At 40.6% G+C, this 21,971-nt stretch overlaps 2 protein-coding genes across 27 annotated transcripts in view; one reads left to right on the forward strand and one right to left on the reverse strand.

The window, feature by feature from the left end:
- Kalrn (kalirin RhoGEF kinase) overlaps positions 1-21,971 on the forward strand; it is a 698,268-nt gene that overhangs the window by 336,130 nt on the left and 340,167 nt on the right. For all 26 annotated transcript variants that reach the window (XM_021259403.2, XM_021259427.2, XM_021259411.2 and 23 more), the window contains exon 10: positions 8,302-8,424. In XM_021259403.2, the coding sequence (XP_021115062.1) occupies positions 8,302-8,424 (123 nt within the window). The remainder of the gene's footprint in view (positions 1-8,301; positions 8,425-21,971) is intronic.
- LOC101701534 (death-associated protein-like 1) lies at positions 3,646-4,013 on the reverse strand. The gene has a single exon (XM_013073853.3). It carries the CDS (start codon positions 3,981-3,983, stop codon positions 3,663-3,665), a length of 321 nt encoding a protein of 106 aa, XP_012929307.1. The 5' UTR covers positions 3,984-4,013; the 3' UTR covers positions 3,646-3,662.

Raw genomic sequence — 21,971 nt, forward strand, 5'->3', positions numbered from 1 at the left:
TGAGAAGGAAAGGATCAAGGCATCTTCAGCACACATTCAGATCAGAGAATGACAACATGGGGAACCATTCAGAATGTGAAACACACTCGTTACTTGTGGGTACTTTAGGAAGTACATCAACATCAGAAAGAGGGTTAGTTCCAACTCTGAGAGTCCATTTCTGAGGCTGAGTATTTCTATAAAAGTTATGCTGTTGAAAGCTCAGGGTTCATTATCTGTATGAGTAAACATGATTGAGTATCTATTCCCCTCACTTGTCTTTTCTTATTTAATCTTCCAACACCATGAAGCAGGTGACAGTTTGGTCCTTATCTTTCAGATCAGGAAACAGGCTTAGAAAGATTAGGTGACCTTGCTCAGGGTCCAATAGCTAGTGACACATCAGGAAATCAAATCTGAGTCCACCTACCATCAAAGTCCATGATCTTAGTCTCTCCCCTCTGCTATAGGCAGTGTAGGATGATGGGAATAAGAGACACTTTGAGGGGTTTGTAATTTAGTGCTAGGTGTCAGTGATCAAAGGACTCTGATAAATTGGTTAGTCCCAGAGGATGAGATCTGCCTGATGTCATAGCCTGATAGCCTGAGATTGATCCTCAAACTGTCTTGCCCCAAAGACAGTAATGCTTATATCCCAACATTCATTTCCCTGTGTCCTATCATTTTGAAATGATACAGCTATTTATCTCTAACAGAAATTACCCTAAAACTATCACTACTCATTCTCATTTATTTTTCACAGTCACCATTATGTTAACTCAGCCTTGCTGATGCTGTTCTTTGTGGGATAGATCTTGAATAATATCCATTTGTCTATGGTAATTCTTAGCTGTATTCAAGTCCACAGTTACGTTTTTAATGATGATAAATCAATTGTTCAAATATTTTCAAGTAGATAACAGATGATTCTTTGGGTAGAGTGAAACCTCAGAAAGAGTTCAGGGTTGAGGTTTAGCTGAGTCGGGGAGGGAGGGAAGAAAGGGAGGATCCTGTTTATTAGGGTTGCTTTTGATTGGAGTAAAGATAGGGAGTCTTTCCTTTTGGGATCCTTGATCTTAGAGGGAGCCCTCTATCCTTCTCATTCTAGAAGGAGGCTAATGCTGAGAGCTCTGGTTTCTACTCTTCTCTGTGTCCCTAGCCTCCATAGGGTAGGGGAGTGAGTAGGGCTTGTCGCTCTAGATTCCATTTCTCTCTATGTGTCCCCAGGCTCTGCAGGGTAGAGGGGTGAGCTAGAGGCTCCCATGGGTATTCTGAGACCCTTCCTGCCTGAAAACTTCATGGACACCTAGTACCCTCTTATTCTTGGTTCCCAGTTCCCATCTTACGTCCACCCCCCCTACACACACCTCTTTCCTGCCCTACTCTTCTGCCTTCCCAATTTCTTCCCCACCATAACCTTCTCCCTTGGTGTTTACTTCAGTATTGACTTTGCTTTTCTGAATGCAGACTCTGTCTTGACTGAGGAGTGGTCCTTCCTTTGTAAGCAGGCTAAATGCTGGTGGGCCCTGGGAGGCAGTAAAAGCAGGAAGTCTCTTTTAGGAGTTACTGAGCCTCTGAGATTTCTTGATTGGCAGTTAATTTTTAAATCTTTAATATCCTCAGTGCCTTTTGATTATTATGTTAATAAGCAACAAGACAGTCACCATGCAGGGTCACCTCTTTCTGATAAACCCTATGCTTGACATGTCCTTGATCTCAACATGCTAATTCTGGAGCCTTGGATGCCAGGCTAAAGGAGAAAGGATTCATACGATATTACTAACTGGGAATGATCGGAGTGAAGTGTGAGGTAATCTGGTGCAGGTGTGTGGGCTGGGGGTGAAGAGGAAGAGGCTGGCAGCCACAGTCATGGTGCATGGCCGTAGAGCATGAACAAGAGTAATAAAGCAAGCATGGATCTGACAGCATTTATTTAAAAATCACCAAAATTACTCTCCATTTTCTTATAGAAAACAGGGAGCTATCAAGTGTAAATATGAACTATATTTTCCAAATTGTGGTCCTTGAACTCCTGCATCCTGGATATCAAGGCAAAGTAGAGGGCTTGTCAAACACACAGATCATCCAACCCTATTTCACATATTTTGATGCAGAATCTGGAGGTGAAAGGCACCTATATTTTAAAAAGAATCCAGAGTTGATGTTTAATCACCTTGAAGTTCAGTACCTCTGGCAAGAGTTTCAAGTTTTAGTGATTAGAAGTATGGTGACTCCATAAACAGAACTGGGCTGAAGAGATTCTTTCAGGGAGGTACCAGGAACCTCAGCTTTGTTGCGACAAGTAGGTCTTCTGACATAGTCAGAAATTAAAGACAGAGGACAAATCCTGGCCCTTAACCTGTTAAGGATTTAAAAGTGATTTTGCTAAAAACTCTGACTCTTTACAGATGTAGGTAACTAAAAGCATAACAAAGCTTAACTTTCATTTTGTATTCTTTATTACCTTAAAACTTTGGAGATAAATATGTTGATCATTTAGAAAAAGGTGGCCAAACAAGGTTGATTAGCCCTAAATTTACCTTGTGCATCTCATCCTTTTTAAAACTGTGGACAACAAATAAGAGATTTACATGCCCAGAAGCCTCTGTTGCCCTAACCCCCGGGTCACCTTAGATTCCACCAGAACCTCACTGAAACTGCCTCAAGCAGAAACTATCATCTTATAGGAACTAAAATGCCCCATCAATACCTTAAGGATTCCTTCAGAGCTATGGAAACCAGAACTGAGATAATGATCAACCAGACCACCTCAGCTAGTACTTAAAAACCGGTCTGCTGCTTTTATGAGTGAGCCAGTCTGATCCTCTTCACCAGAGTGTTCACCCTCTAGCTACTACTCAAGCTGGAGTCCTTTCTCTATTTTCTCTTACTTTATAATTAAAATTTTGCCTGCTTTAGTTTTAATTTCCACTATTACTAAAGGAAGGACTCACACTAGTTGGTGAGACTTCTGAGATCTTTTGGACCTAATGCTGGCTCCTACTCAGCACTGAAGAAAGTGTGGAGAAAGGATTGTACCTCAGCTCACAGGGGAATGAGAACCTATATACCTGCTAATGAGGTTTAGCTCAGCCCTCTCAGAAAAGTGATGGGTCCTCCTGCCATAGCAAGACATTTATTGTGATTGTACTTGTTCCAAAGAAAGGACAGAAAATTAGTTGCTGGTAATTGGGCGTTTCATGTGGTGTCTGCATGCTCCAGAGTCACAGCTGCCAGATCTGGGTGGTACTGACTGTTCCCCTGTGGAACTAAGCTGGGTATGCTGTGCAGGCAAACAGAAATAATGATCTACCAGACTCTCCTGGGTGTTCTCACACACTGTGTTCCCGAGCCTTTAACACAAAAGGTGTTGCAGATGCCTGATTCACATAAATGCTCCTTCATTGGCCTCGGAATGATGGCTTTCTAAACAGGTAGGGGTGGGGAGTTGGGGTGCTGGGAGATAGGAGATGAGAGCAAGGAGTTCTTCAGTATTCTTTTTTTTTTTTTTTTTTTGATTTACAATTTTAGGTGCTTTATTATCTAAAGTCAACAGGGAAGATACAAAAGCTGTTTTAATTACCAATCAAGTACGCTAGGGCTCTGGAAAGTTTGGATCCTTTTTGGTAAGCTGCTAGATGACTGAAGCAGTCAATTAGTTGGCTGTGTTTTTATGTCCTGGCTTATTTTTGTGGCTGCTGAATAATGTAGATCCTTTTCAGTGGAGCGACCTTCTCCAGAGCAGGTGTGGGTTTTTGATGTGCCATGTGCACTGTTGCTGGAAATTTATGGTTGAGCTTGTCCTGTGTGTCGTTCAGGGCATCCAGTGTCTGTATTTTTGCAACATTTGCAATGGCACTTATTTTCTCTAATCCTGTTTTCTTAGTTTGTTTCTCCAACATGCCGATTTCTTGTTTTTTGGAAATTTGCATTCCTCCAACTTTTACTGCAGGAGGATGCCCCCCTTTGAGTGGGGATAGCAGGACTTGTACTTCATTTGCCATAGCTTGTGCCAGTGTCTTGCTGGTGGTGCTTTGGAGTGTCAGCTTGGGCTGCCCCCAGTTCTTCAGTATTCTTAAAACATCAAGTGCCTTGCTTATTTTACCATGGATCAAATTATGACACAAACTTAATAGCCTATTTTGAACAAGATAATTTATCAAAGAAAGCTAGGTGAGGCAATCAAAGAGTTAGATTCTAACTCCACATTTGTTTGCAAAATGTCTCTATTTCCTCTTATGATGTTTGCCCTTTATCATACAGGAACTTCCAAAATCAGATTTGTTAGAGTCACTCACTCATTTATTCAGCAAATGCTCTTTGAGAGCCAAGCAAAGCCCCTGCTCATGTGGAGCTTATATTCAGTTGTACAAATAAAACAACATCCAAACTGAGCAAATATATACACGTTGTATAGCAACAGCCAGTGCTGTACAAGTAGAGAGCTGAATGAATATATGTGTCATGCAGAGGGGTTTAAAACAAAGGGCCCAGGCCAGTGGAATGAAACCTACAAATTCCTAAAGGCCGGAATGTTCTCCCATGAATTCAGTCCTATTCATGCCCACTGTTAAGAGATGACCAAAAGTTCTCTTCCAAAGGACTTTTCCTTTCTCCTTGGCAGCTAGAAAGGACTGTCTTCTGCCCTGAATGGCACTGTGTCTTGATTGTATGGTGGTTGGAAAAAACACAATTAGATGGGGAAGAAAGAGGATGATTAAGAAATTATTCATAATGGCTGTTATTAGATTAGCTCTCAAATCTGGTTCAGGATGTAAGTATGTCTCTTGGAAAGGCTGTTCTCAAAAAGGACTAATTTCTGGTTGAAATGCCAGGGCGGGAAAAAGAAGGGAGAGCTTTACAATTGTTAAGGGACTGTCTGCCTGTTGTAGTGGTGAGTGTGGGCTGACTTGCACTACTGTTCTCATGACAGGACAAAAGCAGACTTCTTCAGAATGGAATGACACAACTTTTCCCAAGTAGTGAAGAAGCCTCCATCACATAGGCATGTATCAGCATTCACTGCCTGTCCCCCAAGCTCGGGATGAAGCAGGGTTGCTTCCTGGTAGAGTAGGGCGCTCTTCATTCTCCCAGGAACTACCTGCCAAGTGGGACAGTGGGCTGGAGGTGGAAAAGGGTTAGGAGTGAAAATGTACAAAGAAAGAACTTTGAATACAGACTTTTAATACTCTGTAACTAAGCTAGAGTTACACTGGGACTGTGAAGCAAGTGACATTGACCCAAGGTGTATGCTGGAGGGATCAGTTTGAGTACATTTCAGTCAAGTACATTTTAAGCAACCAGTCTATGTAGAGTGCTATGTTGTATCAGAGTCTGGTGGGAGACAGGCCTGTGGGCCTTAAGTGTGGTTTCAACAGAATCTGAGAAGAACCATACTATAACTTCCTCAGCCTGGATGGCTTATTAAAGGATAAAAATCTTCCATAGCCAATGATCTTGGGGTATGGCTCAAAGGATGAGTGGAAGGCAGCCTGGGAAATGGGCACAGGAGCAAAGGGGTATGGACAGTTCAAGAGAAGGAAAAACAGTGTGAACAAAATTCAAGAGATGAGAAACAGCCTTAGGGTGCTGAGGGGTGAGGCGGGAACTCCCTAGAGGAGGTGTGGACAGTGAGGAGCTGGCCACAGGAAATCTTGTCAACGTTGGATATCTGGCTAATGGGCCATTCAAAAGTTATACTGCCATGAAAGCACTTTCAAGAATGTACATGTTAATTCCATTTAAGTCTAAGATTATGTTTCTTAAATGGAATCAGTGTCTTGGTTTTTATTATTAGGATCCAGCTACATTAGCCATTTATAATTTTAAGGCTTATATAAATTACTTTCTTGAAACTAAAGGCACAGCTTGCCAGAATCAGATGGATAATATTATCAAAGGCTACTTCTTACTTGGTTCAGGAACGCAATGGTCATTTATAAAAACCGGAGCATGGGCTGAGTGTGGTGGTGCACCCTGGTAACCCCAGGAGTCAGGAGACTGAGACAGAAGGATCGCCACAAACTTAAGGCTAGCCTGGGCTAAGTGTGAGACCCTCTCAATTCAAAGAAAGGAAGGAAGAGAGGGGAGGGAGAGGAAGAGAAAGGATGGGAGGAAGCACACCAGGACTCACTACGGTTTACCTCAGCCTTCTCCAGGTCCATTTCCTACTTACTCTTTATTGACACTCTTTTAAAGCAATTTTTAACTTAGTTAACTCCTACTCTCCCACTAATCTCAGCTAAACCTCACTTCTTCAGAGAGGCCTTCCCTGACTCCCAGCTCCTTCATCTGACTGTTGATACTTTTCATCTTTGCAGTTAATGAGGAGTTGTGTGACTTCATGACTAGTGCTTTTACCCCCAGAAACTGAGTTCCTGGAGTTGGGGCCATGTCTACTGCTGCACCCCTCAACTCCGCAGGGATTACTCTAGTACCTGGTATTGGGGCACAGTAAGACAAAGAAATGTATATCTTAGTATATGGATATTCATATTCCATACATGCCTCTTTGCTCCCTGAGACTTCTCAAAATAAAGGGGTGAAACCTCCAATGTTGGAAATGCTTAAATACCAATTCAAAGCAGTCAGTAGACATAAATAGCTATTATTCTATTTATAATTGGTCACTGAGTATTTTAAATATAATCTTGTAGATGAGAGACATTAAAAAGGGGGAAGATTATAAGAGATACTTTGATAGGTGATTGTACTTACGTAGGATATGGGGTTTGGCTACCAGTCTTCAGATTCTGAAGCCTGGCTCATTAACTGGACTTCACAGAAAGAAATGAATATCTAGAATTCCAATGTTGCACATTAATTTATAGTGTGTAATGTATAGTCAGGCACTGCTGGTGTCTGGTCAGCACTCCCCTGGGCAAAATCTACCTAGGAAGCTGGGTTGCATCCCAGGGTTGCAGGGCATAAAATCAGGGTTAAGACAGCATGAAATCTAAATGTGTGTCTCAAGCGCTGAGGTCTCTAAATGAACTGTCTCAGACAAAATAGTCAGAAATCAGCATTTTAGGCAAAACTGTATATACTGATTATGATTATCTGTCCTTGGGTACGTTTTCAGCCTTAAAATATTACTAAAGTAATTTTGTTCACTTCCTAAATTGTTTGCTTTTTTATTTGTTAAATTGATTTTCTTATAGTCCCAGATTCCCTGGCCAGGTTGCATGTATTTTTCTCACAGGTTCAATTTTACTGGCAGAAGTTGAACTAAGTGGTGGCAATATAACATCACCGAACAAAGTTATATTTAAAGCAAGTAAAAGACTCTCAAAAATAAGATAAATTGGTTTTTCAGTGATGAAGTCTGCATAGATGGTTAAGTAAACTAAGTGCCACTAACTGAAAATGAATTGATATTGTAAAGAAAGCAAAATAACTTAGAAAGGAAACAAGTTGCTTGAAGGGTTTAAAAGCTGTGAAATCACCCCTGAAGAGTGCAAAAATAAATGTGTATGTGAACTAGTGGATGAAAAGTATCCCTCTTCGACTAATAAGTTTTAGAATAACCAATTTTCTTAAAGCTAGAAAATAAAGTGAAATAAAATTAAATTTATAAAAACATTACAAGATAATCAGGTCACATTTAATTGCTCAAAACTAATTTAAAAAAAAAAATTATCTGAAAAATCTGTCAGAAATTCTAAAACATTTGGAAGCTGTTGTCCTTGGGATCAGCTATCTTGAATATCCAGTCTGAGACTGACTACTGTGGCCTTTACTTACTTCCAAGGTTAGGAAGTAAAGGAGCCCCAGGAACATGATGAGATAGGATCTCCATGACTGGTCACCATTGCTGTGAGCATTTTTGTGATAGATTAAGGGATGAGTGATAAATTAAGGGCCAAAGTACTGCCCAAACTGTCTCTCTGCCTCATTTCCTGTCAATCTGTCTGACTTTACATGGTTGTGGTAGAGACAGTGGGGGAGTTAAACTATGCCCAATAGTCTGTATACTTGTTTAAAGTGATGACTTAGCATATGTGAGGCCTAGGGTTTAATCTCTAGACTAAAAAATAAAATAGATAAAATAAAAGACTAATTAAGGCTAAGAAAAGTGAAAGAGTAATGAGAGGATATTCTAGCAATCAAAGAAGTGATTTGAATTTAGTCAGGGGTAGGACTATTATATTGCCAATAACTATGCTGAAATCACTTGCATTCACAGTGGTTTAAAACATTTCTATGGGAACTGCTGCTCTCTGATAGGGATGGAAAGCTGTGTAGGGCTTTAGAAGTTGCACATGTTGTCACATCTTTCCTTCTTCTGAAAAGTCATTGTTTTTGTTTTCCTTCTTTGACCAGGTGTTGGACTGGATTGAAAACCATGGTGAAGCCTTTCTCAGCAAACACACTGGGGTTGGAAAATCCCTGCATCGAGCTCGAGCCCTGCAGAAGAGGCATGATGACTTTGAAGAGGTGGCTCAGGTGAGGGGCGGGGGGGAAGAGGGAGAGAGAGAGAAAGAGAGAGAGAAGAGAGAGAGAGAGAGAGAGAGAGAGAGAGAGAAAGAGAAACTATGTCATCTGGTGAGGAAGACCAGGACAATGGCTTTGGTGTTTGAGGGGAGTATATTGGGTTGATAATGTATGGCTACTGGGCCTGGTATAAGGAGGTCTTTCTTTTCTCTTGAATCACTAGGTGAGTGACAAATAGACCCCCAAGTTCATGGTCTTTAAAGAAAAGCTTCCTGCCAGCATGATCTAAAAACACTTTGTGCACAAGGCAGTGCTGGTGGGAGGGTAACATTATTAGAACAATCATCAACCCAAGGCTACTGTTTGTGACTATCAATGCTGATGAATGGGAGCTGAAAATCACCCAACTCACTTGCAAAGCCACTCACCTTCCAGGACCTGGAGGAAGAGATGGCATCTGATTGCTGGCCATGCATCCACAGGGTCAGATTGCTCAGAGAATGCTCCTTAGAGTCACTTGCACAATATTTATGCTGTGATTTACGCATGTTCAGTCTTTCAGTTGAGCTTCATGTGTGATCCAAAAAGAGTGCTATTTTCTAATCTGTGCAAAGGTGCAGTGTGAGAGATCCTGATCATTTGTCTAATGGTAGAATGACATAGTTTCTTCTCAGAGTTTTTACCTCAAACATTTTATTCTAACTCTGTTATTTTTTTTTTTTTTTACTGGAGAGTTTTCCAAAAGGATCCTGAAATCTTCAACTTCAAGATGAAATAGTGCTGTCCAGTTATGTTGGAAGCTGTGATCACTTGTAGCAGAAAAATAAAATTCTTAAGGATAAGGTTAAGGAGAATATCTCATTGGGACAGAGGGATGGGTGTTGCTCGAGTAATAAAGATGTCAAAGCTATGTTTTACTACATCACAGCTTTAGCTAGGCCTGGCTGTGATTTCACTTTGTAGGCAGCCCTCGGTGTGGGTGCCATTCTGGACATTGTGCAGTGACTCAGCCCCCACCAGGATGGCTAACCAGCCCCAGACAGACTTGCCTTGTGGGTTCAGAAAGACAGGGCCCACCAAGAAACAAATGATAACAGAAAGCTGCAGAACATTACCTCATCTCTTGGGAGCTTCAAGAACATACTAAAAAGAGAGAGGCCCTATGGGAGCCAGAAAACTCCATGTCTACAGTGACCTGGACCCAGGGAATGAGGGTGGTTTGAACCCTACCTGAGGATAAGAAAAGCCTCATATGAAACTCTTGTGCACTGTTGAGAATGCAAAACGTTGCAGCCACTATGGAAAACAATATGAAAATTCCTCAAAAAATTAAAAGTAGAATTACCGTAAGATCCAGCATATCCACTGGGTATATCCCCAAAAGAAGTAAAACCAAGGACTCAAATAGCTATTGTTACACCCATGTTTACAACAGCATTATTCACAATAACCAAAAAGAGGGAGCAACCCAAATGTCCAAAATGTTGGGTGTATGGGTAAACAAAATGTCATATATCTATACAATGGAATATCATTCAGCCTTAAAAAGGGAAGAAATTCTGACACATAGTACAATGTGGAGTAAACTTGAGGACATTCTGCTAAGTGAAATAAGCCAGTCACAAAGGGACAAATAACTCTAGAGTACCAAAATTTAAGTATCACTTAAATCCAAAGAACCAAATTCATAGAGGTAGAATAGAATGGTGGCTGTCAGGGGCCGAGGAGAGGAATGGGAAAGTATTTTATATATACAAAGTTTCAGTTTTGCAAAATGAGTTCTGAGGATAAATTGGTAATGATTGCACAAATAATATGAATAAACTCACTGTTACTGGATTGTGCACTTCAAAATAGTAAAAATGGTTTTATGTTGTGTATATTTTACCACATTTTAAGGCTGTATAGCCAATGAGAGAGAACCTTTGGCATGTGTAGGAACAGTCCCTAATATATCCTTTGATGGACAAGATACAGCACAGATCCAAAATATCGGGGTGGCCAGATACCCTGGATGCCTCTCCAGTCTGTTAGGAGAAAGGATGGGAGAAGACACATAGACCATGAAGCTCCTTGTTATAGGAATAATATTGGACCTCCAAGAATGATATAGGAGAAATATAACTCCCAACCTGCTAGATGTCACATATGCCAAATTCATGTTCCCCAAAACGAAAGAATGGATTCTAAGGAACAACAGAGGTTAAGAGTAGGAAGATATTTGTTGATAAGAGTGCTCCTGAGAGGCAGGAGGGGTTCCAAATGGGTTGCCAAGGACCCCACGTTACAGGGAAGTTTTATAGAGCAAAACCACATGGGTACAACATGGGTTAAAGCTATGATCAACCAATAAGGTTATAAGTATAGTCACTTAGGTAATAGTGATCCAATGGGGAAGCAAGTCAGTAGCAAGTGTACATGGAAAGAACAAAGAACTTTTCAGGAAGGTGATGGGTCCAAGGGTCTTGGTCACCTACCGAGGTGACTGATATCTATCTAGACTTCATTAGACCAGGTGTTATATATCTTGTCTCTTGGGGAAGTATGTAGGTCTGGTCAGTTTGTCTTTATCTTGAGGCCTGGCCTCCAACTCATGCACCACTGGCCACAGTTATAATGTGTTTTATCTCTTGTACTGACTCTCTCGAAGGCCCAGGCCTATCTGACTGCCTAGAATATTTCTACCTAACTTAGATGTCTATAATATCCTGTCTGCTGAGAGTGGGGCTTGTAATACTTACTGGAGTAGAGCCATCCCATAACTTTGGTGCTTCTGCCTCTAGACTGTCCTTTAGTTTAGACTCTCCTTATCGGGAAGAGTATCCTGACCTAGCTCAGCCCCTTTATCCTCACGGGTAATGTCGATATTGGTTATAGCCCATCTAGGGTCTATCATTTTGTTGTTATTTTGTTTTGTCATGGTGAGTACTGAACCAGGGCCATTGTACTACCATATCTCTATTACTTTTTAAAAATATTTGAAACAGGGTCTCATGAAATCACTAAGTTGTCCAGGATAGGCTCAAACTTGTCATCCTCCTACCCCAGCCTCTCAGAGTGCTGGTGTTATAGGCATGCACCTCTATTGTCTTGTGGCTAGCACATTTTGTGGCTATCTTAGCCCCATTTCTCCCTACTCCTCCTCTGCCTAACCAGTGCCTGTTGCTCTTTTCACGTGGAACAATACCTTTCATTTAGCAGCAGAGACATACTGACTTAATTTTATGCTAAAGAACAAATGGACACATTTTCAAGAGTTATGATTCCATGGTAATAACTGGATGATAAATACGGTTGGCTTTGCTTTATAGATGGCAACACTGAGGCTCAGAAAGCTGTCAGTGTGGTCACATCATCCAGCTTGTCAGTGGTTCTGCTGGGATTATTCAGGTCTGTCCGACTCCAGAGTTACCTGTACCCTCAGTCCACTCTGTCCCTCTTTATGGAGGTATAGGAACTGAGCATAAAATTCATTTTTCAGGGCTGGGGATTTAGCTCAGTGGTTCTGCCACCTGCCTTGCAAGTGCAAGGTCCTGAGTTTGATCCCCAGTACCAAAAAAAAAAATCATTTTTCAGCACCTGTTTGCACATGGAGCAGCACAGCAGCACAGAATGAGACTGGGGAAGATGGGGATGCTGCTGTGCTTGCATCCATTACAAGTTTTCTCTGGCCCTTTCAACAATAAACCATTGATATAATCCACACCACCATGCTGTATCTTTTTGACAGAGAGGAGAGTGCTAACTTCCAAAGGACTGACGCTTTGCAAAGGCAGATGTCCTCTGGAAACGAAAGCATGACCCGAAAGGGAGAACCCAAGCAGAGTTGTGAGGTCATTGCATTACCTTGTGGATGAGCCAGTGGAGGTGGAATTTGTTGAATGGAAACTAATCAGGCCTGCTTTGTTCCCCTCTCCCCACTTTGGGGGAAGGGAGTGGCCAGTATAACTGCCCAGCATCCTAGAATTGCTAGTCCATGTAAGAAAACCAACCTGGGCCCCACTGAAAGAAGACTGATTTTCAGTACCTACCTACCTAAGGCTTGCTTTATTCTGTGCAGTGTGATTACCAAGTGTGAGAACAGGTATGACTCTTCTCTCTTACTCTTCTGTCATTTAGGTCACTGGGAAGAGTAGATTTGATAAGGAATCAGAAAATTCTGGAATGATGCCAGACATCTATGACAGAAAGCCAAAGCATGGAAACCCTTGTTCCTTGTTTGGGCTTGCTGCTTACAAAAGATAATTAGGAAGGGTGTTATGCATGTGAAACAGGAAGCTGTGGATTTTGCTCTGAGCAGTAGGCTAGAGGGTCAGTTCTTTCAACCTCATTGTTTTATGATTCTTTAACCTTGGGCTAATATGAGGAGAAAGTTCTGAGTACCCATTCTCTGTTCAGGTTCAAAAAATTATCTTGAATCAGAGCAGGAAGGGAGCTGCTACATCTGTTATAGCACCTGGGAATTTGTCTTTCTGCAGGGAAGAGTAAAGCCATAAGCAGAAGAAATGGCCACCCCAGGGGAGAGGTTCAAGGGCTGTAAAGCCCCTGGACTAATGCATCTCTACTCTGGGATGGTGGGGTAATCTTGAATGGTCACTCTGAGCCATTAAAATACACATAAATGCTATCTGTGAAGACTTAATATAGCATTCCATTATCTATCATTAAACTTTAACTTAAATTTTGTGTTTAGTAGCTCATGAATATATTTTAAAGGATTCTTGAAACCATTTGCAGATGAATGAAGTAATTGGAGACCTCAGATCATCCTGCAGGTGGCACTCTTTCAATAGGCTACATAGAGGCTGAGTGGACTGGGAAAGGTGCCAGGTTCCTGACAGCCTTGCTGTGAGACATCCAGGGTGCAGATGGTGAGAGTCAGGGTAGAGGATGGACCAACCATCTGTGTCTACAGATTTTCCTAGTCTGAACTACTGAGGTTGTCACTGTCCACACAAAAGACATGAACACTGGTCGGAATGCCTCCTGGTCCTGGTAAAACTTGACTCAAGTGGTCTATAAACTCACCAAATGACTCAGGCCATAGAATAAAGCAGGTTTAAAATATATACTTGTATTCTTTGTGGCACATCAGGTGTCATTGGGAGTATAAATAAGTATAAGATGGAGTTGCTGCCTTTGTAGCCTACTTGTCAAGGAATAAATGTGTCCATATCTGCTCAGATGCTAGAGTAGAGTATGATACTGTCAGGTTGTCCTGGGATACTTGTTATTACTTGGTAGGAAAGTATTCAAATGTCTGGTTTAGATCACAGTTATGCCTCCTCTTAGTGACGTGGTTTATAGCCTCATTATCTGAAATGCCACACTTTCTGCAAACTAAGTTGGTCAAAAATTAGCAAGCATTTACATTCAAACATGTGTTACCTAATGTCTCTGAGCACAAAATGACATTTAAGCAGCTAAGCATATTAAGTAGAATTAGTGTAACATTTCTGAAGAATAATTTATAGAATCTTTTAAAGAAAAACAAAAATAAACACAAGTAATTCATTCAGTAATTTCTGGTTAGTTGTTTCACCTTGTTTTTTTTTTCTCTCAAACTTAAATAGAACACACTAAGAAAAATCCATTGCACATTTGGTATCATATAAAATAGGTAGAAATGGAAGAAAAGCATTTTGTTGCATCTCTCAGTGACATTGAATATAAAAGTATTCAAAGTATAATCAGTGATCACACAGAACTAGGGCAAATAGACCAGATAATACATAGAGGGGGAAAAACTGGCCTCAGGGGTGGACATTAGCTTTCATCGACATCCATGTCTCATCAAGTCTCAGTGTTGGGCACTGTGGAAAATTAAAGAGATGTGCAGTTTCAGTCTATAGGAAATCATAATCTACTGAAAAACATATCAGACATATTCTGACTGTCTAAGAATTTCCATAATAGAAGGAGATATAATCTTCATCCCTTTGGGGTTTTCAAGGAGATTTCCTAGTGAAAGCTAGGAAGAAAACATTACTTCACTGGTGATCCAGACCTGCAGCTGCAGAGGGGGTAGTGCAGTGACCTTTGGAGTAAGTTCCATCTTCTCTTCTTCCCTGAAATGACCATTTATAGCAGCTGCAAATGCAAGCAGAAGGAAAAGGTGGGAGAGTTTAAATAAGAACCTTTTTACACTCCAGCTTCTTAGAAAGGACGAAAGGGTCTTAGGCAAATGAAAAAAAAATAGTGAGGAAACAAGCCAGGAAAATGCAGAGAAATTAATGTCATGAAGTAAGCAGCATAGAAATGAAGGACATCCTTCTCACTTGGATCTTCCATGACACCTTCCCATTGGGGTGGGTTCAGAACATCCTTTCCATGGAACACTGGGGAGAAATTGCTGGCATAAGCTAATGGCGGAAGGGTCTCCTGGCTACTCTCAGGAAGAAGAAAGGTTTCATATGTGTGGGTAACTCCCAAATGAGGGGTTTGAAGGTCACTTTGTATTGCTCTGATGTGGAAAATTGGAATAGGAATAGGAGCCAATATCCAAGACATTATGGAGCCTACCGCAAACCCCTTACTAACTCCATGAATTGACTCCTCTTTTGCTGCTTTTTGCTTTTTCATGCTGGCAACAAATAGCACATTTAGAAGACTTTGGGACTGTATTCCTAATTATTTTAAAGTTCTGAGTAATAAACTGAAAGATGGTGTTTTTATCTCTCATTCCATGGTGATACAGTGACTATTGGAAAAGAAGGGAATCTAAGAAACAAATGACTACTTATGTATGGAATGTTTTAAAGTTTTCTGGACTGTGTCCTGCAGAACCAGTATATGGACTTCTGGCAAGGAGTGGAGGGTATCTTATAAAGATTGAAAACAGTGTCCATGGAGGGAAAAAACCTCATTGATCTCTTTGAAGTATTTAAGTAAATTTTTGAAGTAGAGGGAGAAAACTATCCCAAACCAGAAATACGTCAAGCACTACACAGGTGACATTAAAAAGTACCTTGTAAATAAAATACCCTTAGAATCACATTAGGTAAAAACAAATAAACAAAAACATCAAAAACCATATGTATGGACTTATTTTTCTATAAACCAACAGAAGGTATATGTAGCATGTAGTGTGTTTATATTTTTAACACAAAAAGATAAATGTGTAAGATGTTTTGAGTACTAAGCTCAAAACTAAAAAATGGCAATAGAAGAAGATTCTTTAAAGGACATGTTCTCAAAGGAGGACTGAGGCTATAGTTGGAAGTGTCACATCTTAATAAAATCTACAAACCTGAGAGTAGTAAGCAATTTGGAGAAAAAATAAGAAGACAAAAAGAACACATAAAATAAGCCGTCATATACTGGAGAGGGCCATAGTCTGCTCCATCAGATGAAGATGGGAAATGTCCAATTCAATTCTAGCTAAGGAAAAACCATAGTGATGATGGGAGTCTTTAAATTTCCTAGCATCTCATGGAAATTTTGTGACACTGTAAAGACAAAATAAGTCAGTGAGAGCAAAGGATTCTATGTAGTGGAAAGTGAGTCATTATAGAAAACCTTAAGAAAGTATAGATCGTGTCTTAACTTTTAAGAATTTTGACCTTTAGACACAAGGGTTTAGACTTTATTCTTAGACCAGAGAAGAATCTTAAAGGCTTTTGAGTGATAATATAAATTAAAATATAATCTCTGCATCAGAGAAATGAGACTTTCTCTATACCTTGGCTGTTTAGGTCACATGTGGAATATTGCACATAATTCTGGAATATTAATTTCCAGAATGATATTGAGAAAATATACTGTAATTGTTGGAAGGCCACCAGACTTATGAAGTTCAAATAACTGGATATGTTCAATTTTGAATAAATGCTTTATGAAAGGCAGGAGTGGTGAGTTTGGTAGTTGAAGGTCTTCTGTGGAAGAGACAAGAATAAAAGATAGAGTGAAGACAATTTTGGTTTAATTCAGGTACAATTTCTAATCCACCAATTGCTTTTTTATGTGCTGTCCAAAAGCAGAATGAAATGTCTTTTGTGATGTAGTGTGCTTCTTGTTACTGGAAGTTTTCCACTAGAGGCAACCCTTTTTCCCTAAGGATTAAACAGTCTCAACTCTAATTACTCCCCTCCCCATTTTTTTTTTTCTTTTTCAGTACTGGTGATTGACCCTACAGCCTTTACAGTGAGCTGAATCCCTATCCCTTTTTACTTTTTTATTTTTGAGACAGGGTCTCACTAAGTGGCTAAGTAGCCCAGGGGGATCCTTCTGCCTCAGGCTGCCAGAGTGCTGGGATTATAGGCATGTACCACCATGCCTGGTTTAAATCTTTCAAATCTGTCTCCTGAATCCTTCTCACCCCTTTCACCAACCAGTCCCTATTCATCCTTGACACTCACCTCAAGTATCATGTGTAGGAAACCTCCAGGGATCTCCTGATTTGGATTGGGAGCCCCTTTCTTAGGCATAGGATATGTTCTGGCCACATCCCCATTGGTGGTTGTCTTAATCAGTTTTACATTAGCCTCACTCTCTAGCTGGACTGTGAAGTTTCCAAGAGCAGGGATTCTGTCTACCTTTTTAAAAATTTCAGTGCCTAGCACAATGAACCAACATGCAATTGGTATTTGAAAAATGAATGAATGAATGACTTAGAGGGATTCCTTTGTTGGGTGGGTATCAGGCTAGATGATCTCTGAGGATGATAAATGGGAACAAGGTGAAATAGATGAACATTCATCAGAATACAGGACCCAGAACTATACAGCTTTGGAACCGAGTAACCCCGTGATAGGATGGATGCATCTGCACTAAGCTGAAGTCAGCCTGACAGCTGCAGCCCCAGATCTGGCACTGCATTGGTCAGCATTTTATTACTATGATAATATACCTGACCTCAACAGTGTAAAGGAGGAAAGGATTATTTTGGCTCAAAGTTTCAGAGGTTTCAATCTATGCTCATGTCTCCATTGCTTCTAGGTCTATGGCAAGGCAGAAACATTATAGCAGAAGGGTATGGCAAGGGAAAGCTGCTCACTTTATGGTACCCAGGAAGCAGAGCACAAAGGAAAGAGGCAGAGAAGGAGCCAGAGACCAGGCAGTCTTCAAAGCCATGCCCCCATTACCTACTTCTTTTAACTAGGCTCCACCTCCTAAGTCTTTATCACCTCCCATAAATCCCATCATATGATAATCTCATCAATGGATTAATCTGCAGATGGCATTAGACCCTTAAGGTCCAGTTGTCTCTGGAAACACCCACAGACACACTCAGAAGTGTGCTTTTCTAATTCTCTAGGCCTTTTTCAACCAACCTAATCAAGTTGATAGTCAAGATTAACCATCACAAGTATTTTGAAAGCAGCATTTTTTATTCAAATTTTGAGTGAATTCTGAAATCTTTCATGTATTTTAATGAAAAAAACTAAAAAGTTATTTCTGAAACTCTACAGGTAACCAGTTTGGTAAGAAGAAATTGCAGTTATTACTATGTTCATTTTCTTAGTCCCACTAAGTTTCCATGGTTTCTTCAGCTAGAAGAGTTACCATCACTCCATACCTCACTACCAGCAGAGGATTTAGCCCTCCCACTCTCTTAGCTGAAATGTGGGGAAGTCCTTATTTCATTTTTTAAAATCTCCTTGGTTATAAATGAATAAGGTTAGCCTTTTTCAAAAGGATTTTTAAAGAAACAACACAACAAAAAGTAAATTAGAAGTATACTATACACTGATTTTCTATTCAATATACTACTTTTAAGTCCAAGACACTTATTCTAGTCATAGCCTTCTTTTGATTCAATATATCATGTTCACCGACTGCCATTGTTTTCTTCTCCTTTGCGATAACCCTAATGACAGCAATAATGATAACAATAATAGCTTATGAGTACTTTCTGTGTGCTGGTACTGTTGCAATTATGTTTGTGTGTGTGTTAACTCATTTAATCCTTACAATATCCCATGTAATTCACGTTTACAGATACAGAATCTAAGACAAACAGATTAAATAATTGGCACAAGCTGACTGAGCTAGAAAATGGTAGGATTGATATTCAAATCCTCATAGTCTGACTCCAAGGCTCAGGTTCTCAACCACCTTGCTGTATAGTCTCCAGATCTTTGGATGACTCTGGGATCAGGAGTCCAGGGACCTCACTTCATCCCACAGCTAGGTCCCAGTCCTCTTGTGAATTTGTATCTGGGTCATCCCTCAGCTAGCTGTACCTTACCTTAGAACTGTGGCCACTGGACCACTGAGTAATGCTTTTCTCCACTATGTCTCTAAGATCTCCCTTGGATCATAGGGTCACTTTTATGATTCTCCATGACATCTTTTTAATAGAAAAGGTCCATGTGGCCCAAGGCCTCTGGGAATCGTATGATTGTCTTCTATCTTTCTCATCCTGTCCTCTGGCTTACCAGAGACATAAATCCTGTGGGAGACAACTGGCTCTGCCTGTCCTCTGGCTTAGCAGAAGCACAAATCCTGTGGGAGACAGGATTTGGCTCTGCTCTCTGGAGAAACTTGGCCTATTTAATAAATGACTTGGCCAGTGACTGGCCTGAATCTTCATTTTCACAGTATAGCACAAAATAGTGGACCACACTTGCCCAAGACCAGGAGAGTGTTTCATCTCCTTCCTTCTACCTTCTGCTAAAGGCAAGTTATCACAAATGCAACTTCCCAGTTTCGTACACATTCATCCTCCTTGATAGCTCCCTAAGCCCACTTGACAAATGTCCCACAGTTCTGATTTCTTATCTATTGGACCATATGGTGTAGTGAAGGAAAGTGCAGCATTTGGGGGTCCATCTGTTCTTTACATTTTGAGCCATGCTCCTTATGATAATCATTTAATTTCCCTGAGCCTCAATGCCCCTCTTTGAGACAATAAAGACAGCTACCCTGAAGAATGATGTAAGGCATGGAAATAACACATGGAAAGTGACTAATAGAAAATTTGGTTCACAGAAGTTGCTCCATAAATGATGGCCTTTGTAATAGCAAGTGATGACCACAGTAGTGCTGGTGGTTGGTGACAGAATATATCTAAGCTTTATTCCCTTCTAAGTTAAGCTATATCAAGTACCATGCTGTCATCTCAAGACTCGGTGTAGCATGGTCTGCTTAAGCTGAGAGTGGGTCTGTCCTTTGAGATGGCCAGGTGCCAAGGGGACATATCAACTACAAGTAGTATACTAACAAGCATGGTCCATGAGTAAACCATTGTGGAAGAGATGGTCATCCATTACAACTAGTCAGAACCAAGAAAAGCCAATAAAGTGATGGTGTATCTTGCCTCAGAGCAGGAGGTACATAGCAGCTGGGCCTCCAGGAGCCAATGGTGTTCACAGATCCAAGGTGGAGAATGGACAGTATGTAGTGGGAAGGCTCTTAACAGATACCAGGGCTCCAGCCACTGGGCTGCAGTTCATAGGTGGGATTCCTGGAGCACCAATAAAGAAATAGCTGGCTCTTAGGCACAAGAAAAAATTGTAGCTATCAAATCTGGGGACCAGGGCAGGATTGGGTTGGCTCCTAATGGGATTTGATATGAAGGGCCAGTCTGTGGATGAGATGTGTGATTCTGCTTGGTTTCTGTAACTAGGCTGGAGGTGAGCCTGCCATGGAGGCTCTCAGAAAAGAGAGAAGGGAAAAGAAAGAGCTAAGAACCAAGTAAGAGCAGACTGTTCTTTCTAAAGAATTCTCTGACTTGGCTGTCCTCAGAGGGATGTCAGATGTGTAACCACTGGATTTCACAAGGTAGCAGTGTGTTTACCTTGCACAGTGAGAGTAATATACAGATGGGAAGGTTAGAGTTAATCCATCAAAAGGCACCAGCATAGGCTAGAGAGGAAATGGAGAAGGCTGTTACACAAGAAATTTTCGACGTCTGCTAGTATTGATTCTAAAAGTAAGCCATTTATTACTGCATCTTCCAATAATTAATTTCAACACTGGTCAGCATGGCCAAATTAAAAGAAAAAAAATTGACTTCCTTTCTCTTTCTGCTTCCTTTGTTTCTGTGACATTGTGCCAGCAGAATGGTCCTCCAGAGCATTCTTGCTGCATGGAAGCCAGCATTTGTCTAAGCTGAGACTAAGCAGGAGCAAGGGATGAAACTGTAGAAGGGGGGATTCAGATCTCACAGCAAAGCTATTTTGACTGCATGCAAAGATCTCCAAAAGTATTTGTTAGGTTTGAAGCCTGTGCTTTGAAGAGAAACATACAAGAACAGTGATAATAACTGCCAATTATGAAAACATACTTTTACAAGGAAGAGCCCATTTAATCTTTGAAAGAACTCTGTAGAGTTCATGTAAATATTTTCCTCATTTTTCAGATGAGGAATCAGGCCTAGAGATGATCATTCAAGTGGAAAAAGCTAGTTCTGACCCCAGAATCCGTACTTCCAGTACACATCCATTCAGAGTAATGGAAAAAACTGGGATTATTCAACCTTCCTTTCAATTATTTCTAAAGGAAGTTTCTGTGTTATTTTAATTTCTCTTTATTTTTAATTACATTTCAATATAGAAAATACAGACAGGCAAAAAGGAACAAAAATAATCCACCCACTCAGTTGTCTGACAGTTGCTAATACTTGGTGTTTATTCTTTCAGATATTAATATCTGTATGGATACATTTGATAATCAGTTTTTGTTTTAATGATATATCCATGATAATACATATGATATCATTTTTCTTTCCTGCTGAAGTTTTTAATAAGGCTATCATTCTCTTCCAGATTCTAATAATTTAATAGGCTATTAAAAGCTAGGTACAATTATGTGTAAAGAGAAGCAAAATATGCATTGGAACAGAGGTCTGGGTTTGAGCCACATGTTGAGAATCTTTTTTCCAAGAGAAAGTGTCAGAGAATGGTATTTTATAAGTTTCCTCCCGAGCCTTTCCAGTTCTTCATTTCAAGTGCATGCTACAGGGCTGTGGAGACCTTCTAGGCCTCAAACCTGAGTGAGGCAGGAGGTAGTGATATTGGCAGTGGTGGTGGGGAGAGCTTGAAAACAGTAACATTTGTAGCCTCTTTTCTCATCCTGGTCATCCTTGCCTTCCTTCTCCTTCCTAATTCCCTTTTCCCGCTCTTTCTCTCTACTCATTCCTTTTCTTTCTCCTTTTCCTTTACGCCTATCGCATCTTCTCCTGGGAGACCTTTCCCTAAAGTAGGAGCTTTTGGTTACAGGGTATAGCCCTTGGCTCTGGGTCAATTGTGGTCCATTCAGGTGTGGTGTTTTTGAGGATGCCCGTGTACATGCAAGACCTCCATGAGGCTAGTACTTTCTGGCTCTAGCATTCAGGGGGATGGGGGTAAGTCAGGAGTACCTGAGTGAAAGGTAAGGGCTTTTGTGAACTGTAGGTGGATGAGGCAGCTGGTATAGGCAATGAGTATAAGGAAACAGCACCAAAGAACCCTGAGTTAAAGGGTTCAGGCAGCTGTTATGCAAACCAAAAAATAAACACTGGTCATCAACCCAGAACAACTCACCAGGCAGATCTGTGTCTTTTTTCTCTGCCAAGGAGCAATTGGAGGTGTTCTCATGAACCAGTTTTGTTTGGAATAAATTTTTAAAAAACTTTA

The sequence above is a fragment of the Heterocephalus glaber genome, unplaced genomic scaffold (assembly GCF_053883595.1).
Source record: "Heterocephalus glaber isolate CG9 unplaced genomic scaffold, H.glaber_assembly_v1.0 deba00000122, whole genome shotgun sequence".
NCBI lineage: Eukaryota > Metazoa > Chordata > Mammalia > Rodentia > Bathyergidae > Heterocephalus > Heterocephalus glaber.

Coding starts and splice junctions, on each gene's coding strand:
- LOC101701534 (XM_013073853.3), bottom strand. CDS start 3,983: ATGGCAAATGAAGTACAAGTCCTGCTATCCCCACTCAAAGGGGGGCAT.